Source organism: Sus scrofa, chromosome 13 (genome assembly GCF_000003025.6).
Source record: "Sus scrofa isolate TJ Tabasco breed Duroc chromosome 13, Sscrofa11.1, whole genome shotgun sequence".
Lineage (NCBI taxonomy): Eukaryota > Metazoa > Chordata > Mammalia > Artiodactyla > Suidae > Sus > Sus scrofa.
In genome coordinates, this window is record NC_010455.5 from 59,470,051 (window position 1) to 59,494,223 (window position 24,173).

The 24,173-nt window shown below is 39.5% G+C and overlaps 1 protein-coding gene across 1 annotated transcript in view; it reads left to right on the forward strand.

The window, feature by feature from the left end:
- Positions 1 to 24,173, forward strand: part of CNTN4 (contactin 4) — a 999,482-nt gene that overhangs the window by 827,398 nt on the left and 147,911 nt on the right. The window contains 2 exon segments of the mRNA XM_021070955.1: positions 11,950 to 12,086; positions 15,318 to 15,447. Coding sequence (XP_020926614.1) covers positions 11,950 to 12,086; positions 15,318 to 15,447 — 267 coding nt within the window.

The following is a 24,173-nucleotide window of genomic DNA, read 5'->3' on the forward strand; positions in this document are numbered from 1 at the left end:
AGTAGCTTGTCAAATCAGTTGACTTTCATGGTTTTGGGCAGTTGCATCTGTGTTCATTCTTTTGTTTTTCCTCAACTAGTGGATCAGTGGCACAGAAATTATGGAAATGTTTTCATTGTCACAGGAGAGCTTAATTATACAAAAGTGCTTGGCTGTCATTTTTTTCTTTCTTTCTTTCTTTTTTTATGGTCTCTATTGGGATTTTCCCAGTGCTGTGTTCTTAATATCCAGCTGCCTAGAGCTCCAATTTAAATGAGTTATTATAATGAAAATCACCATGTATTTCACAAAAGGGGAGAATGCCCCCAGTGACTTATCCATGGACATTCTGTCTTTGAGGATGAGAGAATTTCTTTTCTTTTCCTTTTCTTTTTGTGTGTTTGTTTGTTTTTTGGCTTTATAGTGCTGCAGCCACAGCATATGGAAGTTCCCAGTCTAGGGACTGAATCAGAAATACAGCTGCTGGCCCACACCACAGCCACAGCAACTTGGGATGCGGGCCGTGTCTTCGAACTACATCACAGCTCATGTCAATGCTGGACACTTAACCTACTGAGTGAGGCCAGGGATCGAACCTGTGTCCTCATGGATACTAGTCAGATTTGTTTCCTGTGAGCCACGATGGGAACTCCCGAGAATTTCCTACAACATTAAGATATACTGTGCTCTGGGATTATAAACCATGAGTTTCATTTTAGAAACCTGCTTATCTTCTTGTAGTTCCAAATTGCTATGTCTCATTCATCAACTCTTCACTTCAGCAACCACAGACAGGTGTGCTAATTTCTGTTCTGGCTTGACAGAATGGCAATTTTTCTGATCCTGCATGAAAACTACTTATCCTTCCTCCAAAGGCCTGCTGGGCATGATTCCATTGCTCCCATGTTCCCTGTGTCAGGATGAAAGAAGACTCTGTTTCTGGTTGTTGTGTTTCTACCGTGGCTATGTCTCTGATAGCTATGTGACTTGTGTTTGGGAAATGGGAAGAAATGAAACTAATTCAGACATTTTTACCCTACCCCATCTTCATGACCTATTTTTGCTGTGACCTCTACTTGGTTCTGTAGTCTAATTTTAATCTGCTCTTTCAGACATTTTTCCACATAAAAATCTTCCTAGAAACAGCTCTGTTATATTTTCAGAAGTAAAATACTACTGATCTTTGTTGCTTCAAAGTTGACATTTTCCCAAATGATTTTAATCTATTATTAATTTGTTCCAAAAAAAATTTCATTGCCTACTGTATGGTAATGTGAGGCACTTAGGGCTATAAGAAAAATCCCTGCCTTCAAGGAACTTTTACCAGAAGCTGACAGGCAATATACAATTAAGCAAATAAATGAACCAGAAAATTTCATAATGTGCTAAGAGTTGTGCAGAAAATGATTAGGATAATATGATAGAAAATAACTAGGAGCAGAAGAAAGGATTCATAAGAAAAAGCTGTCAGTGAAGGCTTATCTGAGATTTGACTTCTGTGCTGAAAACTAAAAGATGAAAAATAACCAGGCTTTCAAGGGATGGTACATTCCAGGCAGAAAGTAAAGAAGTGCAAAGGCCCTGAGATAGGAATCTACTTAACATTCATGAGCTGCATCGAGGAAGCTAGTATAACTAAGTCATAGTGAGAGAGGGCAAAAGGTCTGGAAACATAGGAGGGTTACAGATTATGCACTTCTTTATAAACCGGGCACAGAGTTTGAGTTTTATTCTGATTGTAATGGGAAACCATTAGGGGATTTTAAGTGGAGGAATGACTCAGTCGGATTCATGCTTTTATTTATTTATTTATTTGCTTTTCAGGGCCACACCGGTGGCCTATGGAGGTTCCCAGGTTAGGGGTAGAATCAGAGCCACAGCTGCCAGCCTACACCACATCCATTGCAACACCAGATCCGAGCCTCATCTGTACCTACACCACAGCTCACGGCAAACCAGATCTTTAACCCACTGAGTGAGGCCAGGGATCAAACCTGAAACCTCGTGGTCCCTAGCCAGATTCGTTTCCACTGCACCGCGATGGCCTCTGGATTCATGCTTTTAAAAGCACTCTGGTTGCTTTGTGGTAAATAAATGATTAGCAACCAAGAAAAAAATAGGACAACCAATTAGGCTGCCAACCAGGTGAAAGATGATGTTGACTAGGACAATAAATAGAGACTTGAGATATATTTTGGAGTTAGAGCCAGTGAGATACTTGTATGTCATTCCTACATTTAGCAATTTTATAGATAAGGAACTGATTCCCTAATAGATAATTTTACTGATTGAAGTTTATATAGGAAGTAGAGCTAGATTCCACATGCTATGCCTGTTCCTTCATACTAGAGGTTCTCCAACTTCAACGTGCATTAGAGTAATCTGAAAATGTTATTAAGATACAGGATACTGGGTCCTTCCCGGCCAGGGTATGACCTGAGAATGTGTATTTCAATTAAATTTCCTGCCCTGCAATGCAGCTTGTCTGGAGTCCACATTGTGAGAACCACTGCTCTGTACTAGGCTGCTACCAAGTTATAGAGTGAAGCCTAAGATTAAATTACGTGCAAGCAAAGGTGTTCCTGCCTCCCATGAGTGCCAACAGCTTGCTGTCACATCAGACATTGTAGCCAGTCTACATAGAAAAGTAGGAGAGTGCTCAAGTAATTATCTGTGAAGAAAGGAAAGGGAAGTATAAAATGGATTTAATTCACTTGATAATTACTCATCTTTCCACCCCATTGGGTCTGTACAGTCACTTCCTTTTTGCACAAATAGACCAACAGAATTACAGTCATCATTTAAAAGGATGAAGCATGAACTAAAGGAACCTGATATTTAATGTCTTGTACAGTTTCTCCTGTATGTAACAGGTGTTAAGAGAGTAAAATCAGGGAGTTCCCATCATGGCTCAGTGGAAATGAATCTGACTAGTAACCAGGATGGTGCAGGTTCCATCTCTGGCTTCATTCGGTGGGTTAAGGATCCAGCGCTGCCGTTAGCTGTGGCTTAGGTCACAGACGTGGTTCAGATCTGCTCTTGCTGTGGCTGTGGTGTAGGCTGGGGTCTGAAGCTCTGATTCGACCCCTAGCCTGGGAACTTCCATATTCAGTGAGTGGAGCCCTCAAAAGACAAAAAAAGAAATAAAGAAAAAAAAGAGTGAGAGAGAGAAATCATTTCCTCCATGAGGAAATAGGGAATATAGTATTTGAGCAGTGAACAAGACTATGTTTCACAGAATCCTATGTTTGAGCTGGAAGGATCTGTTGAGGCCAACCTTTGATTTTTATAAAGTTAAAAAAATAAGGGCCAGAGACATAAAATAACTTATCCAAGATGATAGAATGAATGACAATCAGAGATATGACTAGGCTGTCTCTTTCTGTCAAATTACACATGTTCCTTTTCCTGCCAATAAGACATTTTAATAAAATAGAGGAATAAACCCATCAATCATCCAGATAATTTTTCTGTTTATTTTTCACAATCATAGCTATGAATTAAAACAGCCACATGAACAATTGACTTTTCTATGATTAGCTCCATTTTATTTTATTTGTTATTAAAATATAGTTGATTTACAATGCTGTGCCGATTTCTGCTGTACAGCAAAGTGACTCAGTTATATGTGTATATATTGTTAACATTGTTTTTTCATCATGGTATATCCCAGGAGATTGAATATAGTCCCCTGTGATATACAGTAGGACCTTATTGTTTATCCATTCTGAATGTAATAGTTGCATCTACTAATCCCAAACTCCCTTTCCCTCCCATTCCCTTCCTCCTCCCCCTTGGCAACCCAAGTCTGTTCTCTATGTCTTTTGGTCTGTTTCTGTTTTGTAGCTAGGTTCATTTGTGCCATATTTATTTATTTATGTATTTATGTATTTATTTATTTATTTAGCTTTTTAGGGCTGCACCTGCAGCACAAGGAAGTTCCCAGGCTAGGGGTCTAATCAGAGCTGCAGCTGCCAGCCTACACAACAGCTCATGGCAATGCTATATCCCTAACCCAGTGAGTAAGGCCAGGATCAAACCCACATCCTCATGGATCCTAGTTGGGTTCATTACCGCTGAGGAACAATGGGAACTCCTTTGTTTTAAATTTCACATATAAGTGATATCATATGGTATTTGTCTTTCTCTTTCTGATTTACCTCAGTTAGTATGAGAATCTCTAGTTGTATCCATGTTGCTGAAATGGCATTATTTCATTCTTTTTTATGGCTAAGTAGTATCCAGTGTATATATGTATCACATCTTCTTAATCCATTCATCTGCAATTGACTTTTTTACTTCCTGTTTTCTAAGAATATCACCTGATTATTGATTCCAAAACAGCTCTTTTTTTTTTTTTTTCTCCTCTCCAAAGTACATCTGTGGCTGTATGTTTAGACCTGATGGGCTATGACCCTGTGACTCTAAAGGCAAAAGTTTAGGCTTGATGACACTGCACATGGTGTTTAAATACCTCTAAGTTCATCAATATGTGAATACAGAAGCATCGTATAGCACTGCATACTAATTTCATCACAAATGTGCTATGTATATGTGATTACGAGATAATATTCAGCCCCACAATTTGGCTTAAAGGACAGAGTGACCCCAAAAATGAACACAGTGGATAAGGTAATTTTGCAGTAAAGCAGTAGTCTGCTTAATTGTCCTAGACAAAATTGATATTGAGACCCTCAGTTCCCATCAGTGTCACTTAAGAGAAAGTCAACAGTGTTTATTGTTTTCACTTCATCTACAGTTCCAATTAAGTGGGTTGCTGCAATTTTTCAAGGGATGCACAGTGAGAACATGTCATAAGTAATGATTCCTGGGAAGTGATACCAGAGTTGGGGTACAGGGTCCTAACCATGAGAAACTTCAGACCAGAGAAGAAAACATCACATCATACACAGTGTATCGAGTCAATTCTCTCACTCTGTATTGTCACAGAAGGCAGATGCAACTGTTACAATTTTTATCTATCAAGGAGCATTGTTTAAATGTACTTGTAGCAAGTTTTGGATTCATTTATCTGAAAGTTTCTGCGCTTCTTGAAAGAGGGAGTTCTCAGATTCTGGGTTACAGGCCCCCTTTTCACTCTGAAAGATTATTGAGTACTCCAAAGAACTTGTGTTTTTGCAGACTATATCTACCAATATATACCTATTAGAAGTTAATACTGAGAATTTAATTTAGTACTTTCTTTTAAAATGACAGTAACATAACCAGTGCTTGTTAACATAATGAACATATTTTAAGAAAAATTTAATTTTCCAAACAAAAAAAAAGTGCCATTGTTTAGGTTTTGTTTATCTCTTTAATGTTTGTCTTTCCCTAAGAGAGCTAGATGCTTGTACCTGCTTCTGTATTGAATCTGTCATGATTGTTGTTTTGGTTGAAGTATACAAAGAACATCTGATCTCACGCAGTTGTGCAGGTGAAAGGAAAAGCCCTCATGGGCTCCTTGAAAGAGACTTGGGAAACCCCAGTGGTCCTTAGACCACACTTTGGGAACCATGGGCCCAAAAGAATATTCCCATTGCCATTGATGGTAGGGGCATGTTTTGAGAGCTTATAGATACAGATATTGAAGCCAAGCAAGCCTATGTGCCATTCCTTACTCAGCCAGTTTCTCAATCTGGACTTTAATGACTCTGGATCTCATCTGCAAAACGGGGATAAAATGACACTACACTTTCAGGTTGTTATGAGGTTGACAAATATATATATAAAAGGGATGCTGATTGAGATATTCAGTAAACACATAGCATCCATGATTGGTAGTATTTTACACAGAAGGTGGCTAGGGGATGGAAAAAGGGATGAATTCAACCCAGTAAGTGAACCTTCAGAGAAACACTAGGCAGTGACTGAGCTGAGGATTGAAAATAAATGTAAATAAATTAGTCTATTTTAGGCTAGATAATGAGTTGGTTCACTGGTGGAAGTAGGCTTAGTGAACCAGCCTTAAGGCCTTTTTTAAAAAATGAACATGTTGCTAATTTCCAATTCTTTTTTATTCCTTGATTTATTTCCCAAGTTCTGAAATGACTATACCACATCTGGGGAGAAAAGAAAAAATGTGTACTTTTATAGAAATTGGTTATTAGCAATAAAACAGTTGAACCAACCCACACAAAAAACATATAAATGATGGCACAGAAAAGTTGTGCTCTTTGTGCCTAATGAACTGTATGTGTTCAGGAGGAAAGCAGTTGGCAGATTAGGGAAGGCTTCATGGAGGAGGTGTTTCTGCAGAGTGAACACTGATTAGTGGATGAAGGGGAGAGAACATTCTAGAAAGACAAGATGTTATGAATAAAGATAAGAGGCAGGAACTGGCTTACTAGATTTGAGGACAAAGAAGATTCTTATTTGACAGGAGCAGTGTGTTCACTGGGCAGGCTTGGAAAGAGAGTGAGAGAATTGGATGGAACCACATGAGAGATTACTTTAAATATTAGCCTAAAAACATTAAATGATGGTAATGTTCTCTTAGTTCATACATCATTTACAGTGAACAAAGCACATTCATGCATCCTATCCTATAATCTCACTCATGGATTACTTCCTACAATCATATCTGTTTTATTTATTAATAAATGCCTGTTAATAGAAAGAAAAATACCTGCTTTTGGTTGCCTTTAAGTGTACCTTCATGAAGTTGGTTGTTATATTCCATAGTGGCTTATCCTTGTTGTCTGTGAGACTGTTGGCCTGATGGCACCTCCTCTGCCCTTGCCAGACATGAAAATGCCATGTAACTTCCAAAGAGATGAAGAGACCATCAGTAGGAAAGTCTGGGAGTTCCTGTTGTGGCTCAGCAGTAACAAACCTGAGTAGTATCCAAGAGGATGCAGGCTTGGTCCCTGACCTCACTCAGGAGGTAAAGGATCCAGCATTGCCATGAGCTGTGGTGTAGGTTGCTATCAAAGATCAGATCTGGTCTTGCTGTGGCTGTGGTGTAGACCTGCTGCTACAGCTTTGACCAGACTCCTAGCCTGGGAACTTCTATATGCCACAGGTGCAGCCCTAAAAAGACAAAATAATAATAATAATAATAATAAATTAAAAAATAGGAAAGTCTGATGTGAAGCACTAATTAACAGAGAACCCATGGAGTTCCCATCATGGCACAGTGGTTAACAAATCTGACTAGGAACCATGAGGCTTTGGGTTCGATCCCTGGCCTTGCTCAGTGAGTTAAGAATGTGAGCTGTAGTGTAGGTCCAAAATTCGGCTGGGATCCCGCGTTGCTGTGGCTCTGGTATAGATCAGTGGCTACAGCTCTGATTTGACCGCTAGCCTGGGAACCTCCATATGCTGAGGGAGTGGCCCTAGAAAAGGTAAAAAGACAAAAAAATTAAAAAAAAAAAAAACAGAGAACTCAGGAGATCCAAGAATTCAGATGGTTCAAGTGGTAAGTAAAGATTTAATTAAAGGACTTTAGACACCGTCAAATCCAACCTCCCTCAATTCAAATTAGAAAACTTAAGCCCTCAATCTCCAGGCTCCAAATTCAAAGCTCTTTTTAGAAAAAGACAAGCTTCAGATACCTCAAAATTGTATTTTCAAAGTGGATGTGTTGTTAAATTGTCACATCACTTCTTTTTCTTCAAAGGGAAATTCTCAGTATTTAAAGCAATGGAAGGCAGTTCTAGTTGAAAGATGCCCCTCTGTGCTTCATAGAACTGAATCTGAATCCCCTTATTAGGCTGATGCTTGCTGTTGTGTAGCCTCGAAGGAGTGGAGAGTATGGTTGTGATGGTGGAAGAGGGTATCAAATTTGGACCCTACCGCAGAAAACACAGGCATTTCCTATTAAGCTGATCCTTCCTTTCAGTGGATTTTGCAAGTGAGAAATCAGGAGTTTAAGACTGTAGTGGTAAATTGGAAAACTCTCTATAGTAAGCTTAGAAAATGAAGAGGTCACGTGCCAATACTGGGAATATTGGATTCAAGGTAGAGTTATTGAGACTATCTCAATAATTCTGTCAACAGTCCAAAATTCCAGGCTGGAGATCAAGATTTGGGAAGCAACTATGTTATGTACGTGGTGAAATAAAGCCAAGTAATTATCTTCAGGCTCATAAAGCTTGCTACCAATATAAATCTTAAGTATCTTTAGCCAAACCTCTGCATTCCATGGGGATGATTCACCTTCTCCAAGGCTGTGTAAGCAACCAGAAATAATTTTGAATGGCTACGAGTCACCATTGGAGTATCAGTGTAGATGGTTTTTCCCCATTATATCCTTGCTTTTAGATTTTTAAATTTCTAAGGTTTAAGGCTCATGATACCATTTCTTTCTATTAGAGATTTCTGGTTTAGACAGCGAGAGAGGCAGATACCTCTGAGAATTGTTTGACCACTAAGTTCAGATTATATCTGTCTGCATTATAAATCGTTATTGGTTGAGATGCTTGCATGATTCCAGTGGCTCGACTACACATTGACTTGGGTCATTTCCAGCAGTTATTGAACAGAAGATTGAAAGAAGAGCTTGTTCATCTATCCAAGAGACTAACAGTGTCATAGGGTCAAATAAAACACAACCATTTAACCTTATATTTGAATTTGAATCCTGAAAACAAAACTTGAGATGTTTTAGTGGGAATATTCTTCTATTCAAACTTTGAAAGATCATAAAGGCCAAAACAGATGATTCTGTTTTAATATGTGGATGCAATTAATTCTGTTTTAGTATTTGGGATTTAGACATAAGGCATCTAGACCTAACTTCTGAAATAATAGGGTGGAATCAACCCGTTCAGGCCTTCTTGGAGCTATTTTTTATCCATGGAAGTTTTTTACTTTTTTTTTTTTTTTTTTTTTTTTTTTTAATGTTTTCATGGCCACACCTGAAGCATATGGAAGTTACTGGGCTCGGGGTCAAATCAGAGCTGCAGCTGAGGCCTAAGCCACAGCCACAGCAACACCAGATCCAAGCTGCATCTGCAACCTGTGCCTCAGCTTGCAGCAATACCAGATCCTTAATGCATGGAGTGAGGTCAGGGATCAAACCTGCATCCTCATGGAGATTATGTTGGGTTCTTAACCCTCTGAGCCACAGTGAAAACTCCAGAATGTTTTTATTGCCATAGAATTATAAAATGTAGTCAGACCTAGATATTAAGCAATGAATACCATGGACCCATATGCATTATAAACAGTTTTTTAAAGGAAACAATATTTTCTGTTATGCACTAAAATGGACCGTATGTTATCCAATGAGTTTAAATTGAGTTAAAAAAGAGAAGAGATACATAGAGATAAGAACAATTTCCATCAGACATAGGACTTTTTCCAAAAAACTCCCCACCTAGATATGATTCATCCAGTGTAAGTGAGTAGCAGGAGAAGCCTTCACTGTGTGGGCTTTTGCCTTGTAGATCTGCAATTGGGATGTTAAAAGAAAAATTATCTCATTCCTTGCCATTTATAGAATATGATATTCCATTCCTGATCTTCCTGGGCCCATGTCCAGATATTCACTTCAAGAGGAACATGTTTATATCTTTTCAAATTTGGCTCTTAGGAATTAATTTTGCTTAAAAAAAGAAAACAAAAAGGAAAGTACCTGACAGTGTCTCACAAAGGCAGAATTCATTGTTGATTTCACCTTGACCCGCACAAGTAACTACCATTGAGCATTCTTGTCAAGAACTTTAACCTCCATAACCCTCTTGGAAGAGACAGAATGAGTCCTCAGAAGTGTTTAATTAGTTAGAATTTTGCAAGGTCTTTTCAAAATCCTCTCAAAGCCCTCCCTTTCCTTCCCCATTTCCTTTTTGAGATTGCAAGGTTGTGCTTCCAGCTTTCTATATTTTTAAAAGAAAGCAATGAATAAGCCCAAGAGTTACAGGAAATCTATGACATTGAAATCTCTGTCTCTGCACGTGGTTTTGATGTTTCCTTTTTGAACTCCAACTTGACATTGCTTCATAAGTTACATTTGCCCTTCCTTTTTTTTTCCCTTCCTTTCTCTCTTTGAAAAGTTTGGTTTAGTCGTTAATATTCCACATAGATTTCTGTAGCTTTTCTTGTTTTCTTTGTTTTCATAAACTCTGTGGGGGGTAAATATTCAGCAGGTTGAATGTGAAATCAGGCACACAACTGCCATTAGCCCTGTCAGAGTTACACATCAAATTCTCCAAGCAGAGAACTGAAAAGGTAGCTACTTTTTGAGGTCCCTTTGCATTAACAGCATGAAGATAAAGAACACTGGCAGACTTTCAGCTCTTTCAAGGATAAAGGTTATAACCCTTCGTTCAAGTTAATGCTTGTTGATGTTACAACTTTTTTCTAAAGCTGACCCTTTCAGCCTCCCCTCATCTGCAGCAATGTATCATCCCCATCAGTGCATGATTTGTAAAATTGTATTTTTCTCTTTGAAAAACATGCAGTTGCTTATAGATGGTAAAAAGGAAAAAGCAGCTTGTATTCACAGCCCTAGAGACCTCTGCTGGTTAAGTGACTTGTTGAATGTTTTTCCAGTTTTGCTTATTGAGAAGGTAAGATAGCCTGGCCTCAATACTAGTAATTGTCTTTTGAATTAAAGGTAATTGGTAGCCTCACAGAATAAAGATACTGAGGTCAAGTCAGCCAAGAGACATGTCAAGAATACTGAGTGGTGTCTTCTAGTTAAATGCTGATATCAATTCTGACTATTAGGTTTACATTGCTGGTATTACCCTATGGAAGTACCCTGTGAGAAAATAACACTGCAGAATGATAAGTGTGTTTTTCTCCTGTATGAACTTTGAGCTGAAGATCTTCTGCCTAAATATGGTTGCCATTACATTTACCAATAGCGTGGATTGTGCTTTAGGGAAAGCTTGATGTTGATGAAGACATTTTATGGAATGTGGGTTAACATTGTTTTTATTTCCCTTAAGAACAAGGACAGGAAATATGCTTTCCATTGAAGCAAGAGAAATGTAGCATAATTTTGGAGAAGGGAGTGGTGTAGGACATGGGTCAATGTGAGAATTAAGTGTTGTCTTGAATTCCTGTGTTAAACTGTGGGCAGGACCTAATTTCTTAGGAAGAATTTTGTTAAAAAAAAAAAAAAAACCCACAAACAGGACTCATTTAAGATTTGGGATTCTAGAGCTACACACTTCTGGTATTTCATATGGCATTCTATCCATATGAAATAAGTCAATAATAGCAAATGATGATAGTCTTGAAGGAGAAAGTAGTCACAAAAATTATCTGCATGATGCATCGACAGACATCCAAAAATGTAGTGGCTTAAATAGGAAGTTTGTTTCTTTCACATATGTCTCTCCAAAAATAGTCAGGTGGGTCCAGAGCTGCTTTGCTCCACAAGGTCAATCAAGGTCCAGGACTGGCAGGTCATCATTTCTATTCTATGCAAAAGACTTCATCTCTGAGCCCAGAGCATTGCAGTGGTCACTTTGTCCAATCAGTGGGAAAGGGCAATGAGAATCCAGGGCAAGTGTCATTAAGTCAGTAACCTGCAAGTTGCTCTCATCACTTTCACACATAGCACATATTGTTGGTATGAACTTTGTGCCATGGTTACCATACCATTCATTCCATCTGCAAGAGTCTGAGAAATGCATTGTGTACCTAGGAAAACATGAGCCCAGCTGTATATGGTATGGTGGTGGTGGGAGATTTCTATTAAAAGGAAAAAAGGAGGAGAAGATACTTGAGAGTAGGAATTAATTTTACTATATGGCTAATGGTAGTTTTATTCATTCTGCCACTAGTGATGAAAAAAATCAGCCATGTGGGCTACAAAAACAGGACATTCCCAGAGTTGGACAGAGGATGGGGTGTTTTCTAAAAGTACTCCCTGAACTTCTATCCAGGCTTGTAATTTGTGTGCCCTCTTGAAAAGAATTTTAGTATAAGCCTAGTTTTATCCCTTGATTGTATAAGATAAACAGGGATTGAATATACACTGAATGTACATCTTTGCTTTGTGTACTGCTATAGCTCAACCTAATTGGATTCAAAAGATAAATGACATTCATGTGGCCATTGAAGAAAATATCTTCTGGGAATGTAAAGCCAATGGGAGGCCTAAGCCTACATACAGGTGGCTGAAAAATGGTGATCCACTGTTAAGTCGGGTAAGCAAATGGATGATAATTGTGTCTTGATATTGACTGCAATGTTTAATGGGGCCCCGTTGCTATGGAAACAGAAAAATGACCAGTTATTTCCAAAGTAATTTGCAACAAAATGCCATTAATTGTAGAAAAAGTGAAAGTGAATGCAGTTGATAAATAGAAATTACACATAAATCCAATTCTCCAGCCTTGTTCAGCCTTGTTAGGCATCTGTACTGGCTCTCTGGCTTCACAACTGGAAAGTTATGCTGAAGATCTGGATCTGTGTCTGCTAAGACACAGGCTTGTGTGTACACTAGACAAGTGTGAGTGAGTCATTCAGACTTCTCAGCATTCAAATTCTCACCTTCAATGTGGTTTTATTCTTGTCTGCTGTCTGGGGAGACTGGTGGACAACATGGTCAAATACATTCACCAGTAAACATCCACTCTGCCTCAAAGATGTAGTCATGACATAAGGAAACACATGTTTAACATCTCTAATGCAACAGAAATAGAACAAAACTAAAAGTGATGATAGAGGCTGGAGGCTTCAGGCTGTAGTCTGGGGGCAGGCAGTGGAGAGCTCAGGTATAAAAAAAATCCTCTCTAGAGACGAGGGTATGATATCCTTATAACTAAGACTTAAGAGAAAATAGCAGCCAGATTGCTGCCAGGCTAAATAGGACACCATAGAATAAGAGAAGTAGAAGGTACCAGTTGTGCCCCCCTCCACCTCTCCCTCACACCTGCCCCTGGCCCTGGACGAGCGCTGCAGTAGCATCCTTGCAAGTCGGAACCTGAGAGAAGCCATGAGTAGATCTGTTTTTGGACCAGCACCCCAGGGACGAGGTGGAAGCAGGCCCAAAACTTCTAAGGGGGAAAAGACAAATAAAAATAACTCCTTTTCAGAATAAACCCATACACCAATATTCCAAATCATATGAAAAAAAATTTTTTTTCTTTTTTAAGAAAGGGAACCAACCTATAGAACAGTCTAACAAAGAAATAGGAACAAGTCTGTTTAGGATGCTCCAAGAGATTAGTGAAGAAATCATGCCCATAAAAATAAACAAGACATTTTGAAAAGATAAGCAGGTCATTTTTTTTAAAGAATACCATAGAAATCTTAGAAACATAACCATTGAAATACAGATTCTACTGAGATGATTCATTTTGTGAGGGGAAATGATAGATTATAGTAATATTCATAAAGGACTTGGAGGGTGTGCTTCGCAGACAACTTCAGCAAGTGCTCATCTCTCCTACCCAACCATTAAACACACTATCTCATCTGATATTCATCAGGAGGAGATAAACGCTATTGTTCTGCCCATTTTATAGACTAGGAAGCTAACTTATCAGTAAATGGGCATAAGTGAGCATTTCACCTAATATCACATCATTAGTAAGTCACGTAGCCAAGATCCAGATAGTAAATGTCTCCTGGATTTAGAACTACCAAAGTTTGCCTGAATAATGTTTTCAAAACTGGTTATATGGAAAATTTCTAAAGGAAGTTACATAGGGGAGGAGATATGGCACAAAAGGAAGAAAAGCTTAAATCCTCTTTGAAAGTATTTCAAAAATAGCCCTGTGACTTTGGATTTTCTCAAAACAGACTCTGAAGCAGCGAATTGCCTGCAGAAGGTATGTTGGGAGTGCTTTCAGGGGGCCTCACCTCTGAAGGAGCCCATGAAGCCAGATTAGGAGGGAGAATTTAAACAATCATGTAATTTCAATAGAGGCCTCGAAGGGGGCGCTCTAGAGCATGTGGCCTTTAAGTTAGTTTCCCAAATTGAGAGGAGGCCCTGCCTTTGTAACCCACATTGACCCAGTCATTGAATTTGGGAAGTTCTTTCAGCCAAGAGCACTTTCCAGAAACAGACTCAGCTGTGTTGTCATCATACTTCACACCTGAGGGAACTAGTACCTTGCTTGTGAAAGGAGTACCTAGGAGGTAGAACACATTATGAGGGGAGGCTCCTTTACAGGGTACAGAATGCCTGTCCACCGGGAGCTGCCTCTGACAGAGAGCTCAGAACAAAGCAGGGGAGGACCTCAAAATGAGGAGCAATTGTGTCCAGTTTGATTTTCCTTCTGTTTGTTCCTATTGAATCCAAATCTTCATTGAAATTTGACATTTTCCTCAGGCCCTAAGTTGAGAGCCAGTTTTTCTTGCTCAGTTTCCTCTCAGGGAAGAGTGCCTGCTCTGGGCACTGTCTGGGTTATCAGTGTGAGAGGCAGAAATAGGCTAATGTGATGAACCTGGTCCATTCCCTGCCACCCACAGGGAGTGGACCAGTCGCTGGAGGATTCTGGCTCCCCCATGATTCTCTCAATTCTAGAAGCCAAACTCAAATCGCTAGAGTGTAGGAATCCAGGTAACTGGCATTTCCTCCCTTCATTTAACGTAAGGGAATGTAGATGCCTAGATTTGGGCCCAAACCTATATGGTGTCCACCCAGCTAAATCACAGCCCTGAGGCAAACAGAAAACCACTATGTCTTTATATATTGTGCATATTTAAATGGAAGGTCTCCTAGGAAAGTGGAGATCATTTGGGGTACTTATAAAAATTGGTCATGCAGGTTGCCTTGCCTCAGGCTGATGAATGGGGATGGTCTGTTGTTCCATACACTGATTTTGCTTTCTTCAGATTTGCTAGTAGCAGATGGTCCAAAGCTTGGATCATGCCACCGACAGCAATTGAGTAAGGAAAGTTAAATTATTAATACCTACTCTTTTTCTTAGTAAACTTCAACTGACATTAAATATTTGTCTGCTTCATCTGAGATTACAATCCTGTTAACCTTCAAAATGTTGCCTGCTCATAATTTGAGTGTTTTAACTACTCTAAACAATAAATTTACTTGTATTTCCCAGCCCCTTTTCACCTCCAGTTAGCACAAAGAAAACCTTAGAGGGAAAAAAAAAAAAAAGCATTTTATTTTATTTTCAAGTTCCACTCTTTAGAGGAGAGATTAATCTGAATGGTTTCCCTATTAAATCAATGAAAACTCAAGAGAATCCTACAATTTAAATTCCATTTACGAGCTGATATATAGGTTGTTTCATTTAGCATTTGACCTACCACAAATTTAGTTGACAGACAAAGAGGCATGTTATGTAAATTGCTTATATGATGGCTATTTTCTTCCCATTAGGCCCCTTTGATACAGCATGTAACAAAATTGCCTTAAGGTCTCAGTTGCAGAAGGTCATTGTTTTGTATTCCTTTTTCTTTCACAGGATAGAATTCATATCGAGCAAGGAACACTCAACATAACAATAGTGAACCTCTCAGATGCTGGCATGTATCAGTGTGTGGCAGAAAATAAACATGGAGTTATCTTTTCCAGTGCAGAGCTTAGCGTTATAGGTAAGTCTTTATGTTAGAAAGAAAAACACTCTTTAAATCACTGAACTAACATGTGCTTTGCCAGGCATAAGTGTTCAATCCAAGGAAAAAGGGTCAAGAAATCTTTAGACTGAAGATATTGCTCGAGAAACAAGGAATGCATTCTAGAAGCAATAGTAAGAGATCACTTTCTAAATCAGTTTCTTCTGATGCTTACAAAGGGGGTAACGCAGTTCCCTTGGCTCTCATTTTTATTTTTCTATTGACCCCTCTTCCAAATTGAGCAAAGTTTCTGAAGTGCTTTGGAGTCTGTTGCTATCACTCTGATAGGGTGCAAACTTGAGCTTGGAGAGCTTGGTGTGGGAAGGTGTATTTGAACAGCTGGCAGAGGGCATCTTGTTCTTTCACATCTGAATTTTATAGACTGCGCAAGTGGTCTGCCCCTCCAGCTACATCTCTCACCACGTACCCCTCTTCCTTGGCTCTTCAGCAATGCTAACCTTTCTGTGCTGCATTTTCACCACCCTCCCTTCCTCCACAGGCAATGGCCCATACTCTTTCCTCTGCCTAGAATGCTTCTCTGTTCCTTCTTCATTTCACTGCCTCCTTCCTAGGCTCCCTCTTCTGGCTCCCTGGGTGCTTCCTCAGGAAGTCACTCCTGGCTCTCTGCCAAGGTCAACTCCCCATTATGGTTTTCATCCTGCCTTTAACTGTCCTTTCTAACAGATGCTATCATTGCCTTTTACATTTGTTTGTGTGATTTTTCTGTCTTTTTCTCTTAACTGCACTTTAACTTCCCCATGATCAGGACTACATTTGGTTTAACTTATCATTTAATCCTCAGGACTCAATACAATATTGAAGCACATAGTACATACTCAATAAATAATGAATGGGTGTAAGAATGACTGGTGAGCGATGAAGGAGTTGAGAGACTATCTTTAAAAAGGAACTAATGAGTTAAGTAAGTCATTGAAAACATAAGTAAATTAACAAACCTGTGGACAGTGAAGAAAAAAAATTTCAGGCTATCAATTTGCATTTGTCTCCTAGAAAAATCTTGCCTCTGACTTCAGGATTTATCTAAAGTATCTAAGCACCAGTTCCTCTTAGGGAGAACATAATAGAAAGATTAAAACTGGAGTTCCCATTGTGGCGCAGTGGAAACGAATCTGACTAGGAAACATGAGGTTGCAGGTTCAATCCCCGGCCTCACTCAGTGGGTTAAGGATCCGGCATTGCCAAGAACTGTGATGTAGGTTGCAGATGTGGCTCAGATCTGGTGTTGCTGTGGCTCTGGTGTAGGCCTGCAGCTGTAGCTCGATTAGACCCTAGTCTGGGAACCTCCACATGCCACGGATGCAGCCCTAAAAAGACAAAAAAAAAAAAAAAAAAAAAAGAGAGGAGAGAAAAGAAAGATTAAAACTAAGAGAAAAGCAGCACGCACAGAAAGAGTTGATTCTATAAGTCTTGATAATTTGCCCAGTTTCCATAAATCTTCATAATTTGCCCAAGTTAGAGTCTTAACTTGAATTTTTTTTTTTTTTTTTTAAACTGCCCTGTGGCATGTGGAGTTTCCGGGTCAGAGATCAGATCTGAGCCACTCTTGCAGCAACACTGCATCCTTTAACCAACTGTGTTGGGCTGGGGATCAAACCTGCATCCTCGCACTGGTCTGGATCAACTGCATGCCTGCTGATCTCATTGCACCACAGGGAGAACTCCCTGACTTGCCCTTTGCACCTCACTCCTTGGTGCCTAGCATATAGATCCGACATTGATAAGTTGAATGTCCTTCTACCCTGTGCAAGGTAAAAAAGGAAGGAAAAGCTTCCACCATTGTTCATCTCACCAAGTTCTTTACTTGAACCAACACCCTATCCAAGACAAGAATTTGTGAGAGTTTATGAGGCTGCAGTCTTTTTCAGAGTAGCCTAAGAGAATTCTGTGCTCCCGGAATAATCATCAGCATGGCTTGACCTCCTGTAAGGAAGACCTTTTTGGAAGCCTAAACACATGTACTTGCCATCATATAAATGTTGAATACAGTAATTCCAACTTTCTCCAGGACAGGCACGATGGTCCCACCCTGCCTGGGGTTGGTTATGATTATTGGTAGTTGGAACTGATTGTTTTGAGCACGATTCACAATAGTAGATTACATAGGATTTTTTGCAAAAAGAAATGTATTTTTTATTAAACCTGTGTCACTTGGTTAGAAGAAGAGCGAAACCTGAGGGGACGTGGCCTAAGGAATAAATCACATTGTGCTAATCCCCCCTAGGGTTGTGGGTAAGTGCTTGCCAATTTATAGGTCTGGGGACACCATTATAATTTTAAAAGATTTTGTGGGTGCCTTTGTAAAATAAGAAAATCTGCTAGTATAAAATGACTGAGAAGCATGGGATATAATCATGGGGTAAAGCAGAGGATGACTAAGTCTGAAGTAAGAAAGGCTGTGAAATGAGCACCTACCCACAGCTGAACATAACAGTATATATGAGATGGGTATGTGTATATACAGCCATCTCTATCTGTCTCTCTGTCTCTTTATCTATCTATTCTATCTAATCTATCCATCTATCTATGAATCTGCCAAACTATCTACCTGCCACCTACCTATGTGTTCATCCATCTATCTATCTGCTTATGTATTTATCTATCATCTATCTATCTCTCTATCTGATATACATATCCCAGGATCTTTACCAGATCCTTTCCCATCCTCCCACCCAGGGTTCAAGGCCTATGGGATGGTAGTCACTGCTTCAGCTCCTACATTCAGAGGCTTATTTCAAATCATTTCCATTTGGAACTAATTCCAAATAAATCACTGGTCTGAGGCTGTTCGTACATCCCTTGAGATCAGCAAGCTGGAGCAGTGAAGATAAGATGAAAATGCCTGAGAAATTATTTAGCCCCCCCATCTCAACCATGTTGAATTTGAGAACAGTAAAACATGTCATAAATGATACAGGAAAAACAGTAGTAAAGATAGTAAGTCTTCCAGAAATTTAGGGTGAGAATTTAATTAATGGACTGGGCTAGTCAGCTGAGCCTTAAAAAATAATTTATGTTTATACAGGCCAAAAAAGGGTGGGGGGACCAGGAATATTGCAAATCATAGCGAAATGGCTTGAACAAAGGTTTAAAGTTTAAAAATCTCTGCATAGTTTCTTGCCCATGGAGAATCCTGAATGTTCTTCAAAATATTTGATTAAAATACAAAAAGCATGTGGGCAGAGTTTAAATTTGAAAGAGAAAGATGGAAATTTTAATCAAGGGCCAGTTTTGGAGGATCTTGAACAACTTAGAAGTTCCCTCTTTAATATCTTACTTTTCCTGCCACCCCACCCCTCCACCAAAAAAAAAAAAAAAAAAAAGTACATTAATATATTCCAAGTGAATTGAAGGGAAGTATCGAATGGGTAATTCCCTAGAGTCCACCTTAAATGAATGAAGAAGACATTTGACTATGTAAAAATACATATACATTAATATTGGTTAACTTGGGTAAGCTCTAGTATGAGTGTTTTCACAAGTCACTTTGTTTCTTACCAAATGGTAATAGTTTGACTCTTAATGAATCAAATAACTGGTTAGTTATTCCCTCTATTAGAATCTTAGGTAGGTTGAATTGAACAAAGAAACAAAATTAAAAAAAGATACTTCAGTGCAAGGAAGGAAAAAAGAGGATATTGGTTTCAGCTACCCATCACACATCAGTGTCCTCCAATGCTAGAGAGGAGATTCCTTTTCAGGCCAGGTAATAGCTCTAACGTCATGAATAAGAGATGGTTAGGAAGCATATATTTAATAGGCTTTTCCCTTGGTCTTGCTTTATGGGTTCTGTCTTGGGTGTTTAATGTATATGTAACATATCTATGTTTAATGAATTGAAACTGCTGTATAATTAACTTAGGTGCTAGGTGATTTATTCACTGGATGGGCGAATGCCATAGAGAGCCATTTGCCTTGAGGTCAGCGTGGTAGAGTAGTCCTGGGTCTGTCAAATAGAAATGTCCTTGTTTGTGACCAACCTGCTGCAACTAATAGTTTATTATTCCTCAAGGTGAGTGTTCCCAGATGTTCCCTTGGATTAGCCTGTGTTGTGGATTAGGTTCACTGCTGTGATGTATGCTCATAGGCATCCCTGAGATGCTACACAGTTCCCTGAGTGTCACATCATCTTATCCTTCTCTCCACACATGAAAGCATTGGAATTAGAGTGAATAGAGTCTTATAATCATGGGGAAAATTGAATCTGTAAGAGAAAGCAAGCTAGGGGATGGAGGAGCTGGGTCTTGGGTGAAGTCCTATCCCATCCTGGAGGGAAATACCTGAGGCATAAACTCTGGCTCAGAATTATTCCCACCCAAGGCAAGTAGGCCAGTCTTTTTTAAAACCTCTGTATCAGTCTTTCATTGGGCTGCCCCATTGAGGTGGTGGTAACTGGCAGGGCAGATAAAGCAAAATCTCTCAATTTCCCTGAGAAGGGTCAGCTGGAGGGGGTAAGCAGCCAATGCTCACAGAAGCTGGGGCCAGAAATAAAGAATGTGTGAGGGCACCAAAAGAATTCTCTGCAGAAGACAAGTAAGTGTGCCAGAAACAAGATGCTTGGTTACTTTGTCCAGTTTGCCTGGGTGGTAACGGGCAGTGTCACCAGAGTATCTTTGATTTTGAAATGGGATGATTGTTCCTAAGAGCAAACTGGTGTCTTCCCAGTGGTCTTCAACATGACCTGACTTTGCCAGGAGTATATAAGGGATTAGAAGTATCCTTGCTCCAAGGAGTTTCCATCTGATGGTTCAGGACCCTGGGGCTTCTCCTGGCTTGTGTGGTGGAGGACATCAGACCCTGGCAGGACACTTCAATACCATTAAGGAACCAATGGTCCAATTAAAGTGAGGTGCAGCCTTAAGCAATTATTTGGTTGATTTGGCATTTGTCCCAATGTTTGGCTTGCAAATTAGGAAAACATTAAGGCTTAACTAAAGTTATTTCACAGGGACTTTCACAAGTGCTCATCTGCATCTAAGTCTGATTTTCAACTGCCTCGTTGAGCCAGATTTCAAAATAGTCAAATGGGCTGAGTGTGATCAGCATCCAGTGAGAGGATGGATGCCTTTCTTATCCTAATGTAGTCATCTAGGCAGGAACCTTACTTAGCTCAACATGAAGAGGGAAACTATGCCCTTGGATCTCAAATTCAAATTTGATATCTTTAACAGGTTACTAAGCCTTCATTTATCAGTAAAAAGAGTGGGCTATTTCCATTAAAACTAAAAAAGATCACATGTGAAAACTTTTTGCAAATCTAAAAGTGTTCATAGCAATATAAAGAAGTGGTTTTATTTTGCTGAGTTTTGTTTGTTTGTTTCTCTTTTTATGGCCAAACCTATGACATGGAAATTCCCAGGCTAGTGGTCAACTTGGAGCTGCAGCTGCCAGCCTATGCCACGGCCACAGCAATGGGGGATGTGAGCCATGTCTGTGACCTACACCACAGCTCCTGGCAAAGCCAGATACTTAACCCACTGAGAAAGGCCAGGGATTGAACCTGCATTCTCATGAATACCAGTTGGGTTCATAACCCACTGAGCCACAATGGGAACTCCTTATTTTTCTGTTTTTAACTAATATCCATACCCAAAGCCTTTAATATAGACAGCCTAAATTCTCCAGTAAACCCTGTTTCTGTGGTTCTCAAGTTTGCTGGAGATTACAGTCATCTGGGAGCTTTGTAATAGCCCATACCATACCATCCTCCATGCCAGCTAATTCAATCTCTGGGCCTGGGACCCTGGGCCTTGTTATTCCTTAAAATTGTCCAGGTATGATGACAAGAGAATTACTGTTCTAACTGATCAGATCAGAAGGCAATTAAGTTTCCCTATAGTATTGATTCTCCAACTTTACCATGCATCAGAATCACTGGAGGACTTGTTAAAACACAAATTACTGAGCCCTACTTCTAGAATTTCTGACAGCAGTGCTGGGGTAGAGCTTGAGGATTTGCATTTCTAACAAGTTTCCAGGTGATGCTGAGGCTGCTGGTCCAACACCACACTTTCAGAACCACTCTCCTAAAACTGGAAGTCTAGCCTCAACTGAAGGGGTTGTTTGTCTATTTGTTTGTCTTCTATTTTTATGACCACCCCCATGGTGTATGGAAGTTCCCAGGCCAGATAGCTGCAGCTTCAACCTACACTGTAGCTGTGGCAATGCCAAATCCTTTAACCCACTGTGCCAGGCCAGGGATTGAACCCTTGTTTCCGCAGTGACCCAAGCTGCTACAGTTGGATTCTTAACCCACTGCACCACAGCAGGAACTCCTGTCTTTGTTGTTGTTGTCACTTGTTTGTTTTTAAGTTGAATATAGTCTACCTAGCACAGCTTCTGATTTGGATCAGGACTCTGAATCCAAAACCCTTCTGCAGAAGAGAAACATCGGGTATCAGAGACTCCACCCATGTCTGAAAGGCCCCATTTTACCACAATGGTGAATTAGAATTAGGACCAAAGACTGACTTAGGCTGCCATGTGAGGACTGAGCTAAGATGCTCTTGGCGTGGTTCTGGTGGCATAAAGCCAACTGAAGGGGTATACAAAAATCTGAAGGATAAATATTTTGACACTCCCTTATGTCATTTCCCCCAAAGAAATGCCTTCAGTGAATTAGAATTTAAAATATAACTCAGGATTTCAGCCTAAGGCATCACTAAGTATTGAAACCATGTATTGTCAGCTCTCTGCATCCACAAGTTCCAATGTGGACAGATTCAACCAACCATGGATTTAGAACCTGCAGATACTGAGGGCCACCTGTACTGTCCTACTACCAAAATCTCTTGAGTCCTCTGTTAAACTGCTGTGAAGGCATAACCCATTCTGAAGTCCATAGTTCTTTATAGAAAAAGGATTTCCAATAAAATTTTAAAGTATAAACTCAGGAGGAAAATTTGTCTTTTCAAAAATTATATGGTTTTGGGAGTTCCCGTCATGGCATAGTGGAAACAAATCCAACTAGGAACCATGAGGTTGAAGGTTCAAACCTTGGCCTCGCTTAGTGGATTAAGGATCTGCTGTTGCCATGAGCTATGGTGTGGGTCACAGATGTGGCTCAGATCTGATGTTGCTGTTGCTGTGGTGTAAGCCGGCAACTGTAGCTCCTATTGGACCCCTAGCCTGGGAACCTCCCTATACCTCAGGAGCGGCCCTAGAAAAGGGTGTGGCCCTAAAAAGCAAAAAAAAAAAAAAAAAAAAAAAAAAAAAAAAAAATTATATATGGTTTTGGGTTTTTTTTTTTGTTTGTGTTTCCTTTAGGAGGAATTTTTGTTTGTTTTTTTTTATCAGTCAGAAAGAAATATACTCTTTTTTCGTCTGTCTACCATGTTGACCTGTCTTTGGCTTCTAGAATCTCCCTTTATTATACTAAGATTGTTTCCTACCCTTCTAACCTTCCTATGCTTGATTTCAGCCATATTTTAAATGTATTTGTTACTTTATGTCTTTTATCATTATCCACTGTGAGTCTCTTTGAACTAATGAATAAATAAGTCAATGAAATAAAGTAACTTTTTTTTTCTCCACTACTTTCTGGCAACAGATTGATTCTATTTTGGTAGGGAGTTTTAGAATTGGTGTTCACAAAAATTTAGCTGTGAGTTTCAAACTTTAACACAAGTAGAAGTTACTTGGGGATCTTGTTAAATTCAGATTCTTATTTCAAGTCTGGGGTTGGTCCATAGCTTCTGCAGTTTTAACAAGCCCCAAGGTAGTCATCCATGCTTCTGCCCTGGAGATCACAGTTTTAGTGGCAAAAATTGTAGAATTTAAATTTGCAGTACAGTACCCCTCTCACGGTAGGTAGAGTTGAAGAGTGTATACAGTTAATAAGCTCCTCCAAATTGTTGCTATGATCAGTTAAATTTAGGTGCCACTGGTCTAGAATCTGCTTTAGATCCCTTTGTTACCCAGTCATAAGCCATCCCAGTAGCATAACCTTCTAACTTATTAAATCAAGTAAGACTTGGAGGAAGGAATAATGACTTGTTAGTATAACCACTCTACCTCCAGTTAGTACATGTTTCCATTATTGAACCTAGTGTTGACAAGGTTAACTTAATCATGTGAAACAATTTCTACCAGAAATAGAGCCTTTGTACCAACAACATTCCAGCTTTTTTTTTCTTCCGTAAGCAGACATTGGCTCTTCTGTGCTCCTAAAGAAATTCATTTGTACTTAGTATGAGACAGGCTGCTTTTACTAAAGCCTTTTGAATGTGGTTGAAAATAAGTGTAGCACAAAGCAAAACAAACAAAGAAACAAAATAACCTCCTTCATTTAAGTGCGTTATTGAAGGAACACGATACGCGTGAGATCAGTCACTCTTGGGTTACATAAACATCGCTCATCCACACTGCAGTATTATTTCTCTTTAGCCTGCATGTATAGGGCAGGGCATGTGTAGCTGAGCCCTTAAAACTGCTAGGATATCATGACTCACAAATCATCAGGACACACATTCTTTGAACAGAATGAACTGGTCAAAAGAACTGGAAGGGGATTGAAATTCTCCACACTGGGTTGACTGTCTGAGAGTACCTGGGAGGAGAGAGGAGACAGTGGTATCATCTCAGAGAAAAGCCCAGATCTGAGGAAAGCTGAATTCCCAAGGTCCAACTCTATCCAGGACCTTCCCCTAAGTATGTATTTTGATGAAGTAAGAAAAGGCTGTTAGGTA